The sequence below is a fragment of the Perna viridis genome, chromosome 11 (assembly GCF_037379345.1).
Source record: "Perna viridis isolate PV_CMFRI_1.1 ecotype Kerala chromosome 11, ASM3737934v1, whole genome shotgun sequence".
Lineage (NCBI taxonomy): Eukaryota > Metazoa > Mollusca > Bivalvia > Mytilida > Mytilidae > Perna > Perna viridis.
In genome coordinates, this window is record NC_142455.1 from 34,201,316 (window position 1) to 34,222,671 (window position 21,356).

Consider the following 21,356-nt stretch of genomic DNA (forward strand, 5'->3'; position numbering starts at 1 on the left):
CATTTAGACAGTCGACACAGCTAATCAAATGACCTGAACTTATCCACAAAGAAAACAAGTACTATATTTTAAACAAAAGATAGTCGACGCGGTGAAATTTTGTTCTTTCTACTTATAATTTTCTGCATTTCATTCAGGAAATAACACATGGCACGCAATTTTGATACAGTTTTTTCGAACGCCACTTTGTTATAAGTATTTGGCCAATCGGGAAACAGAGTTGCGATCAGGTGACTTGTGTTTCCATGGAAGAGCGTCTTTAAGGTCAAAGGGTAAAAAACGAAAATATACCGACTGCGTCGGAAAAATAAAAACTCGAATACGAGCAATCAATCCATTAGATAACTTTATATGCGTTCAAACCAACATTCCTTCCAAGAAAACTACAGATTTGTTTTTAACAATTCAGAGTAACCAAGGGAATCCAAATTCGAGCGGAAATCCAAATAGTACATTCCAAGGAATATAAAAACTTAGTATAGATAGGGGAAATAGATAGTCACACACAACAATATACATGAAATAACCATAACACGTACAAAGAAACAATGAGCAATCTGGACTCTATTAAAAACAGGGATCATGGACTAGGTGCATCGATAGTGTAAAGGTCACCGCCCGAATTGCTATAAAATGTCACTGTCGGTGTAGACGAAAGGGAAAAGAAAAAAATAACACATTAAAGAAACCGGTTCTCATGTTGCAGATGTCCAAGAGTTCATGAACATTTGAAAACGTTAGAAGGGAGACAACTCTAGTTGTCAGGAATAAAATAAAAATCACAGTGACTTATTGGAGCGAAAAATTATATCAACATGATGATGCAAACCAAATTTTGATAATAAACAATACGGCATATTTCATGTTACATGTATTGGTAAACAAAATTAGATTGTAAATCTATTTAAATCGACATCGTGATATAATGTGTCAACTGTCATTTTTACATAGCAATTTTTTTCTGAAAAGAGTTTTGTTTTATCAACAGAACATTTCTCCCTATCTATTACCATAGGCATGTAAATGAAATAGAGCTCTTTGCTATTATGTTGCTAAAGGTTATCGTTTTGAAAGACATCTTTGATGTTGTAAAAGTTGCAGGTTTTCTAATTGGTGATAAAGTGACCAAATTATTGTTCAAGATCTCGTAAACATCTCCCTTCATGTTCAAGTTGCAATGCTTGAAATCCATTATTGACCTGTTCACCTCATTTTAGCAATATGATGGTTGTATTTTACTAATACTTTTTATCATTTACAATCTGCAAAGGCGGTTCGTACACTTATTCTGTAATAAGTCTTCTTTATTCCTTGAACTACAGGCAGGAATGTCCTTCAAACTAACTAATACACACGAGGCCTATACATGTACATGTACATTACAACAGATGCCCTAGAATGTGAAGTATAGTGGCATTAGTAATGACATTCGGTATCTGGTTTTACCGAAGCTTAGTACATGTAGTACACTTAGAACAAATTAACCAGAGATAGACAGCGCACACCAGAGAAAACATTCGGAACTCCCAATTTACTAAGGACTTTAAGTAGATCTGAAAACTCAACTCTAAAAAAATACCAGGCTGTAAGTTTAGAGCGATTTCTGTTTGGTTGTTTCTTTAATGCTTTTTACTTTAATTCTTTGTGTTGTTATTTTTGGTTTTTATTTGTTTTTTTTTGTTTGTTTGTTTGTTTGTTTTTTTTGTGATTCATAAAACTTGTTGTAGTGAATGTTAAGTATGAGGATTTAGGAATATCGTTCAAACTGAAAGTTTGTATTTAAAGTTGAACAAGGTTATGAACAATTTTGTGTTTTTTTTAGTAGCAGTGATTTTAAGGAAAATGGCGATTTCGGGGTCTAAAAGGGTGAATGGTATAGTTGAATAATCGTCTAAATATAGAGCTGGTTGGTTACATCACGTGAAAACATACTTAATACATGTAATTGTGGTTATAATAAATATTTGGTTTTACAGAACAATTTTGATTGTTTAAACATAGTTTTCGACCAAATCTGCTGAAGCGTTTAATCCAACAAGGGTGCTCAGAAATGATGGATTGATTGTTTGTTGGGGTTTAATGTCCGAGCAGCAATATTTCTGCTATATGCAGGCGATGAACATGAAATGGATGATAAAATAAACTTGAAATGATGATGAAATTGGATGGGACACAAGGATAATGGGGTCGACAAATTTGATAGCCACTGGAAATAGGGAGAGGTGGGTAGTGTCGGCGATTTGGCCTCCAAGTTAAAACAAAATGAAATAATAGGAAGAAGATAATTAAAAAAAAACAGATGTAGGTGGAACGGCAGAGAGCAGCCAATATATCATTTATCTTACGAATAAATATACAAAGGTTTTTAGTTTTAGTTTAGTTACCACAGAAGTGTTCTTAACGTGCGAGGAACGTGGCATCTTTCCCAACACGTTGCACCACTATGGTTTGCGATCAGGTTTTCCATAGTATGGCCTGACGACCCCAGCATGTAACATGCCAGGAGTACCCCATTCCACCACATGGGGCACACAACCCAGTTGCTCTGTGGGCAGAGCACCGCAGCCCCCAGCCAAGATTCTGAACACAAGTCTCGTTTTACGCCAAGCTTAACACTGCTGAGGGCATATTCTTTTGACACCCGGACCTGTACGGGCCTCAGATATGAGAATGTCTCATTTAAAGCCATGGCAATTGATCATGATATATCCCTTTAAAATTCGATGTATTCATTCACGGGGATAAACATAGCACAACATTTATTAACAAGCACTTTCTGACATTTCGTTGTTTATCATCTTTCGGTGTGACACCATAAGCTTGAAATTCAATCTGCCGTGAAGCACAATCACTTGTCACGCTCCACTTACTTAAGGCCTCTTTATACTGTGTTTATGCTTGACTGTACACGATTAATTTAAAGATGTAACGATGGAATATACACATTTGTGAATTCGTTTTGGTACAAAAATGTATGTATTATACACTTATTTCAAATATGACAGCATCTAAAATTGTGCATTTGCAATACAAGTTATATTTATAGCATAGTATTCCGAGTTAGACAAATAGACTTTCGAACGCGCAGCGTGAGAAGTTTATTTGGCTAACGAGGAAGGCGTTGCTATAAATGATTTGTAACATGAATGACACGCCCATGACAGTCCGTGCAAAAAAAAATAACGTTTGGCGGGAAAATCTAATAACCCGCACAGTAGGCAGTATGGCAGACGCATTCTCGAGGAAAATGCTAGCGTTGAAGCGACTAGTGAAAATTCGAGCGTGTTGGCCATCCCACCGATAAAACGTCAACGGACCACACCAGAAATCCTTAAAGACGTTACAAATACTAAAGGGGTAGTTCAATTTTAAAATTGCAACTTCAACTTTTACTAACTTTTAGGTCTGTATTTGAGCAAACTTTCATTTCGATACATTATGTTCAACTTGGGGGTTGTTTTTTTTTTTTTTTTGCTAATATGTTTCAAAAGTAAAGAAATGTGTATTTTTTCGGTTCTATCTTTAAATTAATGAGTAGACATTATATTTTTTGTTCTCCGTCTGGCAAAGAAAACCTGCAGAGATTTAAAGATTTGTATTTTATTATTTGAAACCTAATAAAATTGACATTTGTATGTGTGCTTTTTTGTAGGCGTAATCTTTTCCCAAAGAGGCGGAGCTTACCCATGCAATATTGGTTTTAGTGTTTTGGTTATTTCATGGCTGTTTCCTCATTGCATTATATAGGCCCATGTGACCTTCCATGCAATATTATTTGGTTGCTTCAATTTAGAGCATACATTTTGGTAAATGCTTGTCGTCTCTATGTTATTCCATAAAAAGATCAAAGGAAAAAAGAAGATTCATGTTACAATTTTAAGATACACTGTAAGCTTCAAATGATGTTCTGGTGTTTAAAATCCCATAACTCGGAAACCCAAGATTGAAAACAAGTGAAAAATGGGAGCTTTCTTCTAACAACAATTGCATAAAATCTATTAGAAATAAAATGAAGAGGACAGTGTTATACTATAACATGTTCGTCAAATGATAGGCGCATTGTGAAAGAGCAACCAACAACTGCTAAAACGATATTTTACTCTCATGTTGATTAAGGCCGCAAAAATTTAGTAATTTTGGCAGTCAAATATATCATGTATGTCGCCAATAGAAATTTCAATTGAATGAACTTCGTATTATGCAGATATTTTTTAATGCTAATTGTAAACGTACGTGTGTATTTTTTATAATCGTTGTTGCCCTTTCAAAACTTTAAAAAAAAAAAAAAGCTCGGAACATTCAGTACATGTAGTAACAAAACTTTACCGTTTTCATCGTTTGTCATAAAATGTAAGTTGTATGTTGGTCAGAGCTTCACGTGTAAAGTACATCATAACTGGCGGAAAGTTTCAATACATTCAATTTAGAAAAAATGGGTATTGGTCGCTTTTCCTTTCCTAACGAATTTCAAATGCAATAGCCATATAACGGGAGACTTGGCTCTATGCGGAAGACTTGAGTAGAGAAATAATATATTTTGTACACATTAGCTTTATATTGTTATGTATCTGAACATGAATTAGGTCTATTTGCAGCTTCCTCAATAAAACATGTGTGGAATTTGGGCCATTTTTGGCTTTCATGGCGATGTCAGCACCGTATGTAATGATGCTCATAAAATTTCCTACAGAGGACCAGATGCTTTTAGGATCGAAACGATTCATTGCTTTCCTTCGTGTTGTCTCGGTTTTCACCGTTTGGCAATTATGGATGACTTGCATGGCATGCAGCCGATGAGAGTGTTCCGTCACCCACATGTATGGCTTACTTATAATGGCGAAATATATAATTTCAAACGGGTAAGTTGCAGATTTTTTTATTTTCCATAGGAAGTATAAACTGCCAATCAAGTTTGAAAATTATCAAGCCCATATTTTGATACTGCTTATGCTAAATAATGGTCTTTGTGTTAGAAACTCGCAATTTTATTTATCACATACATATATCACAATGTAAGTAAAACATGGTACATGTTATGTACATGTACCTCCCGGGAGTAACGCTGATACTTGGTGTTAATGATTCTATAGAGTCGGCTGTGAACGAAGTTACTTTAATAATAATCAATTTATGAACAACCCAAACACGAAACATATCTGTACGAAATACAGTTTGCACCAATTGGTAGAAGAACCTACAAATTTTACTGAGCATTCATCATCCAATATTAATCTTATAATTACTGACAACCCCTCTTTCATCCCATATGTTAGTGTTGGTCCCCATCTTCTCGAACTTTAATGCGTAAAATTTGGCTATATCATCGAGGAGATTTTGATAGACTCCGAAATATACTTTTATTGACAACATTGTTAAAGGTATTTCTACCACTATTCTGCACGCCGCAGAAAATACTATCCCAGACAGGATAGTTACCATTCGAAAGTCTGATCCACCGTGGTTGAGTAATGATACTAAAAATCTGACTAGAAAAAAACGCCTTTACTCAAAAGCTAAGCGCTCTGGTAGCCCGACTGATTGGAATAAATTTAAACAGGTTAGAAATTTACTGAAATCAAGGGTTAGAGCAGCACATGATATGCATCACTTAGATCTTATGTATAAGTTGATTAACACGAACAGTTCATCTCGGTCTTGGTGGAAAATATGTAACCAGTTACATGAATCTGGAATTAAACCCTCACATTCTGGTATCCCATCATTACTGGTTGATAATGAATTGATTACAAATGACCTGGACAAAGCAAATCTCTTTAACAACTTCTTTGTCCTACAATAAGTTCTAGATACAACAGATGCTGAACCCCCCTCCCCCTCGTACCGATTCTGAAGAACAACTCGGTGAAGTTGTTCTTAATGACAGGTAGAAAATGTGCTAAAAATCTTGGATACAAGTAAAGCATTAGGTCCTGATCTAATAAACCCCCGCGTGTTAAAAGAAGCAGCTTCTGTGTTAAAGGTTCCATTATGTAAACTTTTTAACTTATCACTTTCAACTTCTGTCTTCCCAATTCAATGGAAGAAAGCAAATGTAACGCCTATTTTTAAGAATAATAACTCCTGTGAAGTGAAAAATTATAGACCAATTACATTATTATGTTTTTTGCCTAAATGCTTTGAAAGATGTGTCTATAAACACGTCCACAAATAGGTCAACCTATCTAGAAAACCCTTCTTGTAATAGATATGACGAGTGAAATGCAATTCTGTCAGCTTTTCCATTGGCTCAAAATCAAAACAATGAAATCTCGTTTTTCGAGAGGGGGACTTTTATGCGTTCTTTTTCTTCATTGGTCCGTCATTGAAACATTGAAATGTTTTTGTTTACGTCATTTAGAAGAAGAATTTATTTTTGTATATGATACGATTTTTTGTTCACCTATATTCTAATTGATTTAAATTAATTTAATGATTCTTTGAAGCAGGATAACGTAAAATTTTCCCGGAAAATTTATCACCGCCATTTTTAGATTTATCTGCTCATGGGTCACTGCAAATGAGATCAAAGGATTTCGGGGTCACGGAGGCACTTTGCTGTTCGACTGGAAATCATAATTACTTGACAAATGTATACAGTTCATGTTAAAAAAAATTTAAGCTCGTAAAAAACTGGTTTGATGTTTGTTTAAGTAAACTTTAAAATATTCGACAACCCATATCTACATGTAGGTAATGCATAATTTAGTTTGTCTATTGTTCCACTTTATTGCAAACATTTGCGATGACAGGTGTAATCCCACAAGTGCCCCATACACACGTTTGTAAACACGTTTATAGCAAGCGCCGCGAAGCAGTGTGAGCTCTACTATTATTACGTGTACTTTCTAAATTTCCCTTAAGGTTCCCCGATATATTAACGAAGAAAAAGTCATGTCCTGGAAGTATCAAAAAGTGACTGTCCATACGGAGAAAATTCATCATTTCCTTCAATCAAACAAATAAAAAAATATAGGTTAAGATTACGTTTCGGTAAAAAATAATTCTTCTTTTCTGATAGTTTTCAAGTCTTTTCTAATTTGTTTTACTTATATAAAGACGTGAATGTTATGTTTATTGTTTGTTTGTTTGGGTTTAACGCCCGAGCAGCAATATTTCATCTACATTCAGGCGATGAACATGAAGTGGATGATAAAATGAACATGAAATGATGATAAAATGAAAAATGGGATGGGACACAAGGATAATGGGGTAGAATAATTTTTTTGCCACTGGAAAGAGGGGTATTGGGGAAAAAAAACATTAATCAACAAGACAGCTCTTCAAATAGAAATATTGATTTTGCTTGCTGCTTAAATATAAATAAAAAATTGCACTGGCGAAGCCCTTCGTAATGTCTTTTATCATTTTTACAAGTCTAGCACAGACCGTGGCGATAAATGTATAGTAAAGCTGATTTAGGCAATGCCTATCCCATATTATTGATGACGTCAGATTAGCTGAAACATTCTTACACATGTGAACCAACTGTTGAAGACTCTTTTGAATTAGGCTTCCGGGAAGGCTTCTTAGTTCACAAGAAGGGTTTTCTATTGTAGACTTGTTTGGATAACACTATTAATCGAAGCCTTTCCACATTTTCAGTGTTTTTATTCAATGTTTTATATTTCTCCCGGTCCGTGTTCAACGTCAGTTTAAGTACGTCATATAGTTATTGTAGCAGGTAGATCTTTATCTAGGTCATTTACTTAAGTTTGGTGGAAAATGTGGATGGCTGCTGAAACATTTTACATTTCAAAGGAACGACGACCAGCATGTACACGTATTTGATGTTGATGAAAGGATATTGAATAGTACACTTTACTTAAAACAAGTTTTGTCATGTTACTGAAAGATGTTGGAGATTTTTAGGAACAATTTTGATGGAGTATAAATAATCAGCAGTGTAATGAAACATGGCACTACTATATTTGAAATAGGATATGTTAATCAAGGAAAACAAATTCTGCTAAGGTAAGGAGAATTTTTTCATAAAAATTGTAGATACTAGGTTGTCATACATGTTTACGGTGAAGGTGTTATAAAATATGATGCACATACTTTAATATAGATCTTAGTGTTTTGGCTTAGTTGATAAAACGATGATACTTTTAAAATATCCAAGGAACATACTTTTGAGAAATTTCTTCCCATCTTTGATTTTTTCTCATTTGTTACTGTATTTGTGAATTTTGACTTTAAAAATGCTATATAAGGTGATATTTCCTCTACTAAAGTAGTCACTTCCAGTGACGTCCAATTTGGCTTCCTTGTTGATTTCATTTCTACTTCAAGCAGTTTGTGTCAATCAAGAAGCAATCGCTAATCAACGATACTAATAATTAGCTGACGAACCGAAATTGAATTTTGATTGAGAGCTTTTTATACCTTCAAGAAAAGAATTACTCTTAAAGCACACGTAAACGTAGGTTTACGATTACGTTTACGAGTGGTTTTGTGAAAGACACGTAAATGTAACCTTACGGCGGTCGTAGGTGTACTGGTAAACGTAAAACGTACGTTTTTTGGTGAAACGCTGGCCAGAAGTTTATTATCAAAAGTGAAAGGTTTATAAATGCTTGACGTCCATGTACTGCATCTCTTCACTTATTTTGTAATTTCATTTTTTGTTTTTCTAATCGTTTGTCTTATTCACTAATCAATTATGAAAATCATTCCACACCCATCTTATTTATAAGAATATTCTTGCAAGTTTACGAAGCACACGGAACTTTGTATAAGCTATCTAGCTTCTTTCCGAATCCTACCATGAGTTTTTATGTAAATGTGTATACTGTATATGCTTGTATTTATATACTTGAATAAATATGTTTGAACTAAAACAAAAACAAAACAAATCAATGACTTGAGTCTTCAAAGTCGCTGATCGTCAAATATTCTTTGCCACAGATTTTGGCTTGTTGTCAATATCCAGGCGAATTTAATGCACTAATAAACATAACTCCCAATCAATCAGTGATTTTCTTTTTTTCACTATAAACCCTGGCGTTTATATGTATGGACTTAAGAATTTTAAAAAAATCACAAAAACTTGAAGATTTTATGTCGCTTTAAGGAAGACTATCCAGGGATGATGTTTGGTAAAATACATTCATGTTCTTTTTCATTTCAGACACATCTTTTGACATCCTACATTTGTACATTTCTAGCAAATTAAGTATAATTATTCCTTTTTCGAAAATATACTTGACATTTTAGAATGTAATGCAACAATTCTTCAATCTGCTAAGATCGGCAAACTTCGAGTGAGTCCAAAATGATATGAACTTAAATGAAGTTGCGATATGCTCTAAAATCGGGTGACTTCGTAATTAACTGTTGTGTCCTGAATACAACTGGCAACCTCTGAATCGGAGACTAGGCGTTGCTCATCTATATTACAGATAGTTCAATGCTAACCGACCATTTTATCTTTTAATGTTACAGTAATTTAAACTTCCCGCTATCACACAGGTAAAAGACACGTAGAACCCATGTGTATGGTATTTAAGACGTACATTTGGTCTAATATTCAGGTAAAATGGCGGTTCTATGGCACCGACCAGCATCATAATTTAATGTATTGATACATGTATATAATTATGCAAATCATATTCGATTATACAGTATTGAAATTACAAGTGCAAGAAGTCGCTAACAATACCGGCGACTTACAGGTAAAAACACTATCCATGTGAAGAAATAAACTGAACCTCGGGCACCGAACAACAATTGGGAAGCTAGGAAATGTCGGGTCCAGAAAACATTTTGCTCCGTGACTCATTTAACTTATATACCCGTATTTTGGTGTATATTTTACGCACATTATAACATAGAAATCATTTCCAGAGCATGAAGTGCGTATAAAACATCAATTATACATGAGAATTGGCCACGAAATAAAATATTTCATATGAGAATAAAAAAGAGATCACTTAATGTAAACAAACAAATCGGAAGTGAAATGTTATTGAAAGAAAGTTTATCTAATTATCAAATACTTCATTAAGTATTGGATTTAAAAAGATGATATTATCTTCAAATCATGTTTTAATGTCTTTATAACATGTTTCAGACAAAGTTGTAAAACATTTCTTTTTTATAAAACACGATTAGAGAGTAAAATGTAACAACTTAAAACCGAAAAGTAAATAAGTTCACTTTTTCAATTTCTCCTTTTAAATACTTTTGCAACCGAAAACGGGTACTTGAAACTAATTTTGATTATTTCTAACAATTTTCTTCCTGAAAAGTAACAATGTATGTTTTGAAATAAAAAATCACTAAAGAGTTTCAACTGAAACCGGAAAAGCCTAATTTTCCCGACTTTCGATTTTGTTTTACATGTATAAGCTATTTCGCACATCCTGTGTCAATTTTATTATGCTTTCAAATAAAAATTATCCAATTTATTTAGCTGCTGAACTTAACATGATGTTTTAGTATGAAAATAAGTTTCTACCATTCATATTGCTGTTGGAATACCACATCAAAGTAAATAATTGCCCGATCGACAGCAACATATCGATATTTTGTAAATTTTTGATAATTTTACTGCAATCCATGTCTAAAAAACTTTTCGCCTTAAAAATTGCATTTCTTGCAATTCATAAATGCGTATTATATGTGCATGTACCAAAATACGGTATTTGAAACTTATCGATAATTCTATAATATTAATGTTCAGTTACAGAGAGAGTTTGGTTTTAAAAGCACTACTTCCTGTGACGGAGAGGTTATTATTCACCTGTACGCAATAGGAGGAATCGAGTTCGCTGCAAAGCATTTGGACGGAACGTTTGCATTTTGTCTCTTCGACACAGAGAAAAGAAATGTTTACCTTGGTCGTGATACGTTTGGTGTTCGGCCTCTTTTTCGTCTTTTTAGGGAAAGTGGACTTCTTGCTGTTTCGTCAGAAGCTAAAGGTATATGCATTGTATGTATACAAATGTAATTAAACACTTATAACATTAGTGTACATGAGCGGTATTAAAGTGTAATCAAAATAAGTGTAACTCCATCGTTTGGTATCCTGTTCAAACATTGTTGTTGCACAGGAGAAACGAGTTCAGTTGTAACTTCGAGTTCCAAAATTGTAACATTTTTTTTCTTCACAAATACTGAAAACTGGCCCTAAATACACAGCCAAATGTGCCACATATGATAATCGTATGGTGCTCAATTCATATGATAATCGTATGGTAATCCTATGACAATCATGTGATATTGAACATATGATAGTCATATGATTATGGCTTAAAAACATATGATAATCTTATGTTTGTGAAAAACATATGATTATCATGTGATAACCATGCGATAATCATATTGTATACCAAAAAATATGATTATCATATGGTGCTCGATTTATATGATAATCATATGATGCAAACCATGTGATTCTCATGTGTGGCACATTTGCCTGTGTTGTACATGTTCGCTTTTGTACAGAATCTGAATGTAAAAACAATATTTTAATTTGTTATGATCTATGGGCGGAAGGCTCCACTGAGAGACCCCCTCCATTCCATCAACTCCATGATGCTTTTCAGGTACCTTTATACCTCCCATTTACCACAATATGTCGCCAAAGAATATTCTAGGAAAATTTTTCAGCATAACATAATCTTTGTACCTCACTTCGTCAAAAGGTCAATATTTTCTGACTCCAATGTTTGAGCATCTTAAGTCATCACTGTGACATCAAATATGAATAAACATATAGCGAATTATTCGTTTAGCACGATGTATGAGCTCTTCAATGGTATAATTTTCAAATGTCAAAACCCCTAGCGAAAGACTGGCTTATTTTGATATTTTCTGTTTTGCACCATCACAACTGATACTTTTGGGGGTCTTTTGGTAACTTTTGGCAATTTTCATAGTCAGAAAAAAATGGTTAAAAATTGAGTTTTCGAATTTTCCATTAAAATTCCTATAAATCGAACTGTTTAAGTTTTTGCACGATAAAAACGTCTCAAATTTTGAATAATTCAATAATTCAATAATCTCTTCATTATTAAAATAAATATAGCTTATTTTGATTGAAGAATTTTCCTAGAAAATTAAAAATACTACCCCTACCCAGAGGAAAAGGTTTTAGTATGAAAAAAAAACCTCATTCACGACTATCAAACAAAATAAAGTTTTGGCATTTATTTTAAAAATAACAATTTATCCAATATATTTGCTCATTATAAGGCGCTTAAAATTTAATATTCAAAATGTCAATTGAAACATTTTTTTTTCGGTGGGGTAGGATACATATATTACATATATATCTATAACCGTAAGTGTTATCGCAACTTTCTGTGTACCATTGAAAGGCTGAACTATTGAAAAAAAAGCTTGAAGAATAAAATAAAATAACCGTGAACGAGGTATAAAAAGTGGACAAAATGCTTCAGACTTATGGGTATCTGAAAATCATATTGGCGTCGATGAGTAGGAAGGGTGCACGGGGGTGTCTCAGCCCACGTACTATTAGTTTTCCAATCGAATCTGTTGAAATCTGCAACAGTGAAATTATGATTCATATGTTCTTTTGTTGGCATGTTGCTTCAAAAAGTTTTGAAATCTACATGCATTTCCAAAAAATTCGAAAATTTGACGGTATAAAATTTATTTTGTAACTTCGAAATTAATTTAAAAAATACTGTATGCTAAGACTCAATTACAACTCCTCTGGTAGAGAAACATCGTGCACCATTCTAATCATATACAAACAGAAGATCATGTTTTGTGTTTAAGTCATTTTAGAACTTCAATTTAATTACAATTATCCACTTTTTAAACAGGACTGATGAATCTTATAAGTAGTAACAATAATGAAGTTGTTGAAGCGTTTCTACCCGGATATGTCCAAACGTATCGTCTGAACGCAGACGGAGAAGCAACTCTAGCAGAGACCGTTCGGTTTCATGATATCGGACAACCACCTACCTACAGTTCAGGTGTAAATATTGAAGGTATTTTTGACAAATACAACACAGAGTAATGAATTAAAATAAAAATCGAGAAGGAAAATATCGGTGAGCCCGATATAGGGCGAGATGTGATGTTCTGTCGAGACGCCCGGGGTAAAACAATGCGACATAAATGGCTAGCCCGTGGTAAAACAATCATTATGATAAAATGGAGTTTCCATGATTTTTTTCTTAATCGAATCATAGCTGATGACCAAATTCAGAAGTGGCGTAATCAGTGTTGACCCTACAATTCGTAGGTACTTATAAATTGTGAAACGAAAGCAAAATAAAATGAAACGAATCGAAATTAAGTGAAACGAAAGAAACAATTTAAAACGAAATAAAATTTTTAAAAAAGCAGAAACAAGTCAAAACAGAATAAATTCCAATCTGAATTCCAATTTGTCCCAGTAGAAATTGGAATTCAGATTCGCACTGGTTTAAATCCAGAACAAATAAGAATTCCAATTTCTACTAGGACAAATTGAGATATCCCGATCTGCCCTAGGAGGATTCCGAATCGTTCTGACTTATTTGAGTGTACTACATTTACTAAAAAGTTATAATACATGTTAATAAAGAAAAAAATTGAAAGTGTTTTTGTGTTATGTAATGATAAAATAATTGTCTAATCATCTTTTATTAAAAAAAAACGTGTTAAAGATATTTTATTAATCTAAAATTGGTTAGTCTCCGTAACCAGACTTTTAAACCTTTGATCCTTTATCATCATTTAATGAAAAGTTATAACATTGATGACGATAAAAGATTGTTTTATGAAAAAAACAAACTTCATATTATTACATGTAGTTTGAATTCATTGTTCAAACAAATTTTATGGTTTAAAATGCCATGACGATCCAGAATCCTACTAACTTAAATTTCTAGAGCGATTCTAGATCTTACTAGAAATTCAGTAGGATCCGGAATCCCCTTAGTACATATCGGGATATCTCAATTTGTCCTAGTGGAAATTGGAATTCTGACTAGTACTGGATTTAAGCCAGTGCAAATCAGAATTCCAATTTCTACTAGGATAAATTGGAATTCCGATTAGCCCTAGGAGGAATCCGGTTCCTACTGGATTCCAATTTGCCCACCAACACATACATACGGAAGATTTAAACCGTATTGAATGGTTATTAGAATGATAAGAGGGCTTACAAAATCAAAGGTAGCATGAATCGGGAGCCTTTCCGGTTTCACGTGTCTCATACATTGTATGTATACATCAGTTAAGTATACCTATATTCTGTATCATTTACTGTCGTCTTCTGATGTGTATGTTTTGGTATCTATGTCAATCTATCTGTCCATAAGTTTGTCAACAAGTCGTACGACAACTTAAAAGCACTTAATGCATTTAGATATTCAGGAACTTGTTTACCCTCATGAGAAAAAATTCCCGTTCTTTTTTTGTTATATCATGATTTTTCTCATGATTCTGAGCTATGAGACCATGCATGTAAATCGTGTGTTTTATTTCAATCTATATATGCAGTGTTCTAACTTTTTTTTTATTATCATCTCAATTTAGATAGCCATTCGATAGAGGGAAACATAAGAGCGCTTTTGGAAGATTCAGTTAGGAAACGAATGATGGCCGAAAGACGTGTTGGGTGCTTGATATCTGGTATGAAAAAAATACATGTGAATTGTATCTACAAATAGTTAAAACATGTTTTAATTAACATACATTAAAAGAGTTCGTAGGTTTAGGTCATGTTCATTGATATCATCTGTTTTAGTCACATCCCAATTTTGTATATGTCAGTGTTTCATGCAGCTGATCGTTTCTTAATAGATAAACTAAAGTCTTTAATGCCCGTTACACTGAAATGCAAACTATTTTTTCCACATATTGCAAGTTTATTGTAAGTAAAATTTATTGAGGTAGTCTATAATTATTCCTTTATTCCTTTTTTTAGTTTTTTCTATTTAAGGGGGACTTGATTCTAGTCTAGTGGCCTCTATTGTTGTGAAGATAGCCAAGGAGTACAGCCTTCCCTATAAAGTCCAGTCATTTGTCGTAGGCATGGAGAACAGCACAGACCTCCTGGCAGCTAAAAAAGTCAGAGATAGAAACTGAATGTACTGGACATGTGTCGCAATATACGTGGTTGCTATTTTTGCGGATTATCTCAACTGATCATATTCGATTTAAGTTTAGCAGTTCTAAAAAGATTAGCGGTTCATAGTGTTTTGAATCGAATTCAAGAGTACATTTTTTTAAAAATTAAGACCTTAAAACTATTTTGCTAAATATACATGTATTTCATTTTTATTAACAATACATTTGGTATTTCAATACGTTTTGAAATGACACATTCGTTTATCATATGTGAAAAAAGGCATAAAAGACTTGCATGATTGTTTGCTTACAATCGATTAAAAATTCACCTAACCCAAAAGAGCTTGAGATTAAAGGCACTGCCTTCGCGCATATTGAAATGTACCTCTTATTCTAATCTTATGAAAGAGAAAGTTTTTCAACTAAATTTATAGAATTTCACTTATTTTAAATTATCCTTGCCATTTATTATTCATTCAAACGGCTCCAGTTTACATGGAGTTTTTCTCTGAACGCATTCGCTGTTCTAAAGTTTGCGGCCATTATACAGGTTTTAAATAAGGCTAAGCGACTTAAGTATAAAACAAATGAGATGAGAATATTTCACCATACATTTAAGTTGTAATTTCAAAAATTGTACGGTTGTAGCGTTATTGACCAATAGGAACATATACGACCTCCATACATGCATTTCGTGGATGTGCTTCCTCTTTTACTGGAGTTCCTTTTCAGAAGGTAGACCTAGGGTAAAGGACACAAATCTTATGAATAATTGGAACGTTTGTATTCAGTATTTTACATCAATTTCATGTAAGCATCAAAGCAACTTGGACTGATTTCATTCTGTTCAAATGAAAGCTTGACGGGCTTTGGTGAAATTGTATGTAGTACAAATATATCACTGATACCAAGAGTTATTTCCCTTACCCTAGGTTTCCTCCTTAAAATGAGCAAAACGGTGGGTGCCACGCAAGTAGCAACTACTGCTCAGTCTTTTGGAGCACGAGTTCAGTCAGGATTCATTGGGGTTTGTGTGATTCATTATATTTTTTTTATTTCTATATTCTATTTAATTCTGTTCGTTTAGTACAAAATATTGCTAAGTTTGTAATCAAAGTACTCATGTCAAATGAGGAACTTTTACTTAAATCTTACGCCAACATTTGAATAATAGATATCCGTTTACAAAATGCTAATGAGGTATCAGTTGGAGACGGTTAGAACACAGAATAATGTGTATCTTTGTACGTTCCTCACTTGAAAGATTAATAAAAATAATCTATATTAATCCCTTGGACTTAAATAACTCGGGCTTTTGAATGTCGATAGAATTATTTTCAGCAGAGGATGCTAACAAGTTTTACAAATCTCTAGATTCATGTGACGGTAATGTCATTTCCAATCTTAGATATTATTTCGTCAAATATTGCACATCAAATACATCAAGGATACTTGAGATTAAGTATAATATACATGTAAGTGATGTATCACTTCCTGTATAATTTAGAGATGGAATCTCTTCCTGATTTAATTGTAGTATAACTTCTTTGAAGGTAGCTGACTACCTAGGAACAGAACATCACGAAGTAATTTTCTCACCGGAAGAAGCAATCTCTGCCATTGAAGATGTTTGTTACCACCTAGAGAGTTATGACGTAATTACAATCAGAGCTTCTGTTCGTATGTTTATCAACTTGACTTCGAAGTTAATCGTTGTTGTTTAGTTTTGTAGCATAACACAACATTTTACAATTGTGTATGGATCAAAATGTTCATTTGCTGGCTTTGTTCTTTAAAAAAATCGTACGAAAATTATTCTAGAGGAATTTGTATTGAGTAAAATTATTAATTAAACAAATCAGTTTCTTTGAAATGTGGCCTATTTACACATATCTTCTTAGTAAAGTTCCACTGTTGCTATGCAACTCATTTCTTACCAAATGAAATAAATTCCTCGGTCGATGTAAAAACTGCTTTATTCAGAAATGTGGTAAAGTTTTACTGAGTTGAATTACATGTACAAAAGTTTTGCATAGTAACTGAGAAAATAGTTACTCTAGTACAAAGGGAGATCAAAGGAACCAGGAATTCGTACTTTAATCTAAAGAATATAAGCCAAGGATAACGACTAGACAGAGAAACTAGACACAAAAAACAAAGGACATCAAATTTGCCCACTCAATGGCCTACAGTGTGCATATAAGTACTTGTAAATATCAACTCTTTGACTAAAAATGATAAAAACGATAACCCAAGCATTGACCGGGTATCGCTAGGTTAGGTACCGGGTATAACTACGTTGATCGGGCATAAGAAATACACGGTCGTCACGTGACGTCCATGCCGCGCAGGGATTTACTGATTTTTTTCAGATGTAGGATAAAAAAGCGTCCACAGCTTTTAATATCACTTTCAGGGTAACATTTCTTATATGATTGTCAATGTGAAGATAAAAATCATGTTCTGACTCCGTAGTTACATTAATTACAAATAGTAACGCGAATTGCTTCATGTCCATGGTGAAGTATTTTTCGAGACTCATATTTACAAGAGTGGAGTATATAACTGACATCTGTTATTTGAATTTGTTTCATATGAGGAAAATGTTCCTTAATTTAATAATATATCAAAGTTTCTGTGAAATAGATTCCACAAAAACAAAGTTTACACAAGAACTTTTCTTTTTGTTAAAAATGCATAAATTTGTACTCATAGTTTTTCTTTCAGCAATGTACCTTCTTATGAAATATATCCGAAAGAAGACCGACACAATTGTCATTCTGTCGGGAGAAGGATCTGATGAGATAGCACAAGGATACATCTGCTTCCACAATGCGCCATCTAACCAGGAAGCAGATGAAGAGAGCAGACGACTCTGCAAGGATCTTTATCTCTACGATGTTCTCCGGGTGGACCGATGCACAGCGGCATGGGGGTCAGTATATGTAAAGGTACAATTATACTAGCATATTCTAGCAGAGGAAAAAGAATATATATCGAAAAATCTTCAGACCTTAATTCACACCTGCCTGCTAATATAAGTTTCAATAGGGAAATAACGTAGACTGAGTGTTTGGTAATTGCGACAGTCATCCACAAAATGCCAAGCAATGAGCAATTAATCTTTTACAGGTCACCATACGGTTTTTGATGATTGCAAAACCAATACCATAAGGCAAGCTGTAAAAAGCCCCAAGATAAATGATTTGAAACTATTTATAAATGACGAAAATCGACCTTGACTATAGAAAAAACGTAAAATGAATAACAATAATCATAAAAAACAAAGATAACCACTAGACTCATAAATTATTTTGCGAGGTTAAACATGTTTCTGAGTGCTCATCCCCTTCCCAAACCTGGGGCTATAGTGGGAAAATACAAAAATAAAACGAACCATGAACATCTATTAAATTCTGATGTAACTCTTGAGTTCCATACAGAAATCAAACACGTTAACAAATACAAAAATGTCAGACAAAGACAACGAGCTGTACATACATCGAACGGGTACTCACTGTTTCTGTAATTTAGCTCAAAATCCAATAGCAGCTGATAAGTAAACCTTGTTTTCTCAGACAAAAGTATCAATAAAAACACCTCCAACAGGATTTACTAAAATTATGTCATAAAATGTCTCAGGAAAACAAGGTCTTCGTACAAATGCCAAGATATAAAGTACTGACAGGAAGTAAAACGAAATAAAGATAAAAAAGGGAGTCAGTATTATAACCACTAAAAACATAATTCAAAGATTTTATAATGTTACGGTGAAGATAACCCTTATGGATGAGTTTATTCAAATATTTTTTGTTTGATTCTGTTAAAACTTTCAAGCTTTATTTATTACATTACCATAAAAACTAGGATGTGGAATCCCATTTTTGTTACGACGAGTATATCAAAACTTTAGCATCAAATCTTTATATTTATGAAAGCATTTAGAAAACAGTCATCATTTAAAGGTAACGAAAACCTTGACCTAACAAATAACCGGTAGTATAGAAAAGTTTTGTTCATTAAAGTCTAAAATATCTATACAAACACTGGCACATCGAACTAGTTGAGAAATATATATACCGTACGAAGGAGCCAAATGAACGTCTTCATCAAGGAAGGAAAAAAAAATAACAATTGGATACGAGAAATCGCCTTTTTTGTCGCAAATATTAGTTTGGAGTTTACCAAGTGAAATGAAAACATCTAAATCCAGAAAAAGGCAATTAGAACTGTCCATATTAGCCTTATTTAAAGTCAGGGTAAATTTCAGCAGTGTATTTGACAAAGTCAAGGTTATATCATCAGGTATTATGAAATTTGTAAATTAAATAAGATTAGGAAGGATATTTTTTATGAAGCTAGACCATAAACAGATATTCATAACAATAAAGAAATCGATCAGCTATTAAAGGTGCACAATTTGTGTCCATTGGAATTTCTACTTTTATGGACAAAACGGATATAAAGGAAAATGACTCTCACAGGTCTAATAAGTATAATGTTCGTATTAAAATGTATCTCGTTCGTCTGAGAAAAATTACCTTTCTTTATTACAACAAATATCGAAGCACCACTTGATAAATGTCTGTTTAGTAAGATAATGTGGAAGTGTGGTGTAGAGAAGCAAACCTTGATATGAAAATAACAGACGTATTAAAATATACATATCAAATTGTGGATACAGTTACATGTACATACAATGTGACCATGAGTAAAACATACGAAATACACCTTACACGAAGGGGTACATTCCAACGTATCCCGGTAACAAAACTAGATAAGGAAGTAAGGTGTCATTTATTCACAAAACGTATCGTATATCTTTTTATTTCAGTTTAGAAATCAGAGTGCCTTTCTTGGACCACAAACTAACTAGTTACTACCTCTCACTTCCGGTAGAGCTTAGAAGACCAATAAATGGTGTAGAAAAGTTCACAATACGATCAGCTTTTAAAGGTCAAAATCTGATTCCAGATGAAATCTTGTGGAGGCCTAAGGAAGGGTTTAGTGATGGTGTTTCATCAACTTCAATGTCGTGGTATAAAATATTGACTGATCATTTCGATACAGAGGTACCTGTCCTACATGTACAAATGTATGTAAGGCAACTGCAAATTCGAAATATTATGCATTATCATAAAAAATTCAATAACCAAGTTTCTGAGATACTGTACGACTGATTTTATTTAAAGTAAAAATAAGAGAAAAAAACAGTAGTACGCATAATAGTTACACCATTGTTGATCATTATTTTCAGATCAACGATAGTGAAATAGCGACTGCTGCTGAAAAGTACAAAGTAAATCCGCCAAAAACCAAAGAAGCCTTGTTCTACCGCCGTGTGTTTGAGAAGTACTATAAAGGTCATGACCATTTCACACCATATTTCTGGATGCCAAAGTGGAGTAATACGACCGATCCCTCATCAAGAACTTTAGAAAATTATAAACAGTAAAAAATGTAGCTGCTTAATGTTTTTTTTTTTTTATTATTTATACATGCCTATAGATGTTGAGTGCAGGAAGTTATATCATCATAATCTAAACAATTTTTGCCTATTATATTCTAAAATAAATTAAAAGTGCAATATGTGCCGATATATTACTCAGTTTCGCGATCTTTTTTTACGTATTCCGTAAAAATACGGAGATGTTCCGAAAGTCGATTTTCGTATTGCACACTTGTTGTCCGATATACAAAGTAAATTGGCGGAACAGGAAATCGCCTGTCTTTTGTACAGAGGAGAAGTAGCCGAACCCAAAGAAAACGGGAAAAAACAAAGTCATTTAAATAGTTGTCTAAAGCAAAGTGAAGGTTTTATACATCATCAGAAAAAGTAAACAACCGTAAACTGTACAAAAAGGGGCTTTAAATATGATGTATAATTATGTTAATTGCTGGTTTCGAACTTATTTGAACTTGAACGACTTTGTTTGGGCAAGGTTCATATTAAGTAACTGTACATTTAACTTCAATTTCAATGTTTTATCAGTATCCCGGTAGTAATTAACCAAGATAGTACAGAGAATCTAATTGCCAATCAACTCATCTGATAGTTCATAGGACTGATTGAAAATCAAAGTTTATTGATCATGTTTCAGTAAGAACATAATAAAATGATTAAAAATTTTTTATACATTGAAAATAAAGACTGTCAAAGAAAAATTGAAGTCATACATGCATAGCACTGCCAATAATTTTTTTTGTATTACCATAATTGTAAATTCAGAAATTATTCCGTGCATTAATCAAAAAATGTGGTTTTATTTATTTAATTTTTTTTTCTTTTTTGCAATTTCGAGAAAAATCCGACATTGGTT

The 21,356-nt window shown here is 33.3% G+C and overlaps 1 protein-coding gene across 3 annotated transcripts; it reads left to right on the top strand.

Moving 5' to 3' along the window:
* The first annotated feature begins 1,455 nt into the window (after positions 1–1,455).
* Positions 1,456–20,508, top strand: LOC148603835 (asparagine synthetase [glutamine-hydrolyzing]-like). 3 transcript variants are annotated; one of them, XM_088552396.1, is made up of 10 exons: positions 1,456–1,585; positions 4,596–4,859; positions 10,685–10,922; positions 12,795–12,965; positions 14,503–14,598; positions 14,909–15,036; positions 16,590–16,716; positions 17,764–17,971; positions 19,871–20,108; positions 20,294–20,508. In XM_088552396.1, the coding sequence occupies exons 2-10, from the start codon at positions 4,611–4,613 to the stop codon at positions 20,489–20,491; spliced, it is 1,653 nt and encodes a 550-aa protein (XP_088408522.1). In that variant the 5' UTR covers positions 1,456–1,585; positions 4,596–4,610; the 3' UTR covers positions 20,492–20,508. The 3 variants fall into 3 exon arrangements, with proteins under 3 accessions (XP_088408522.1, XP_088408523.1, XP_088408524.1); XM_088552397.1 differs by having other exon boundaries at positions 12,795–12,950; XM_088552398.1 differs by lacking the exon at positions 1,456–1,585 and adding an exon at positions 7,953–7,971 and having other exon boundaries at positions 4,722–4,859.
* Positions 20,509–21,356: the final 848 nt, after the last annotated feature.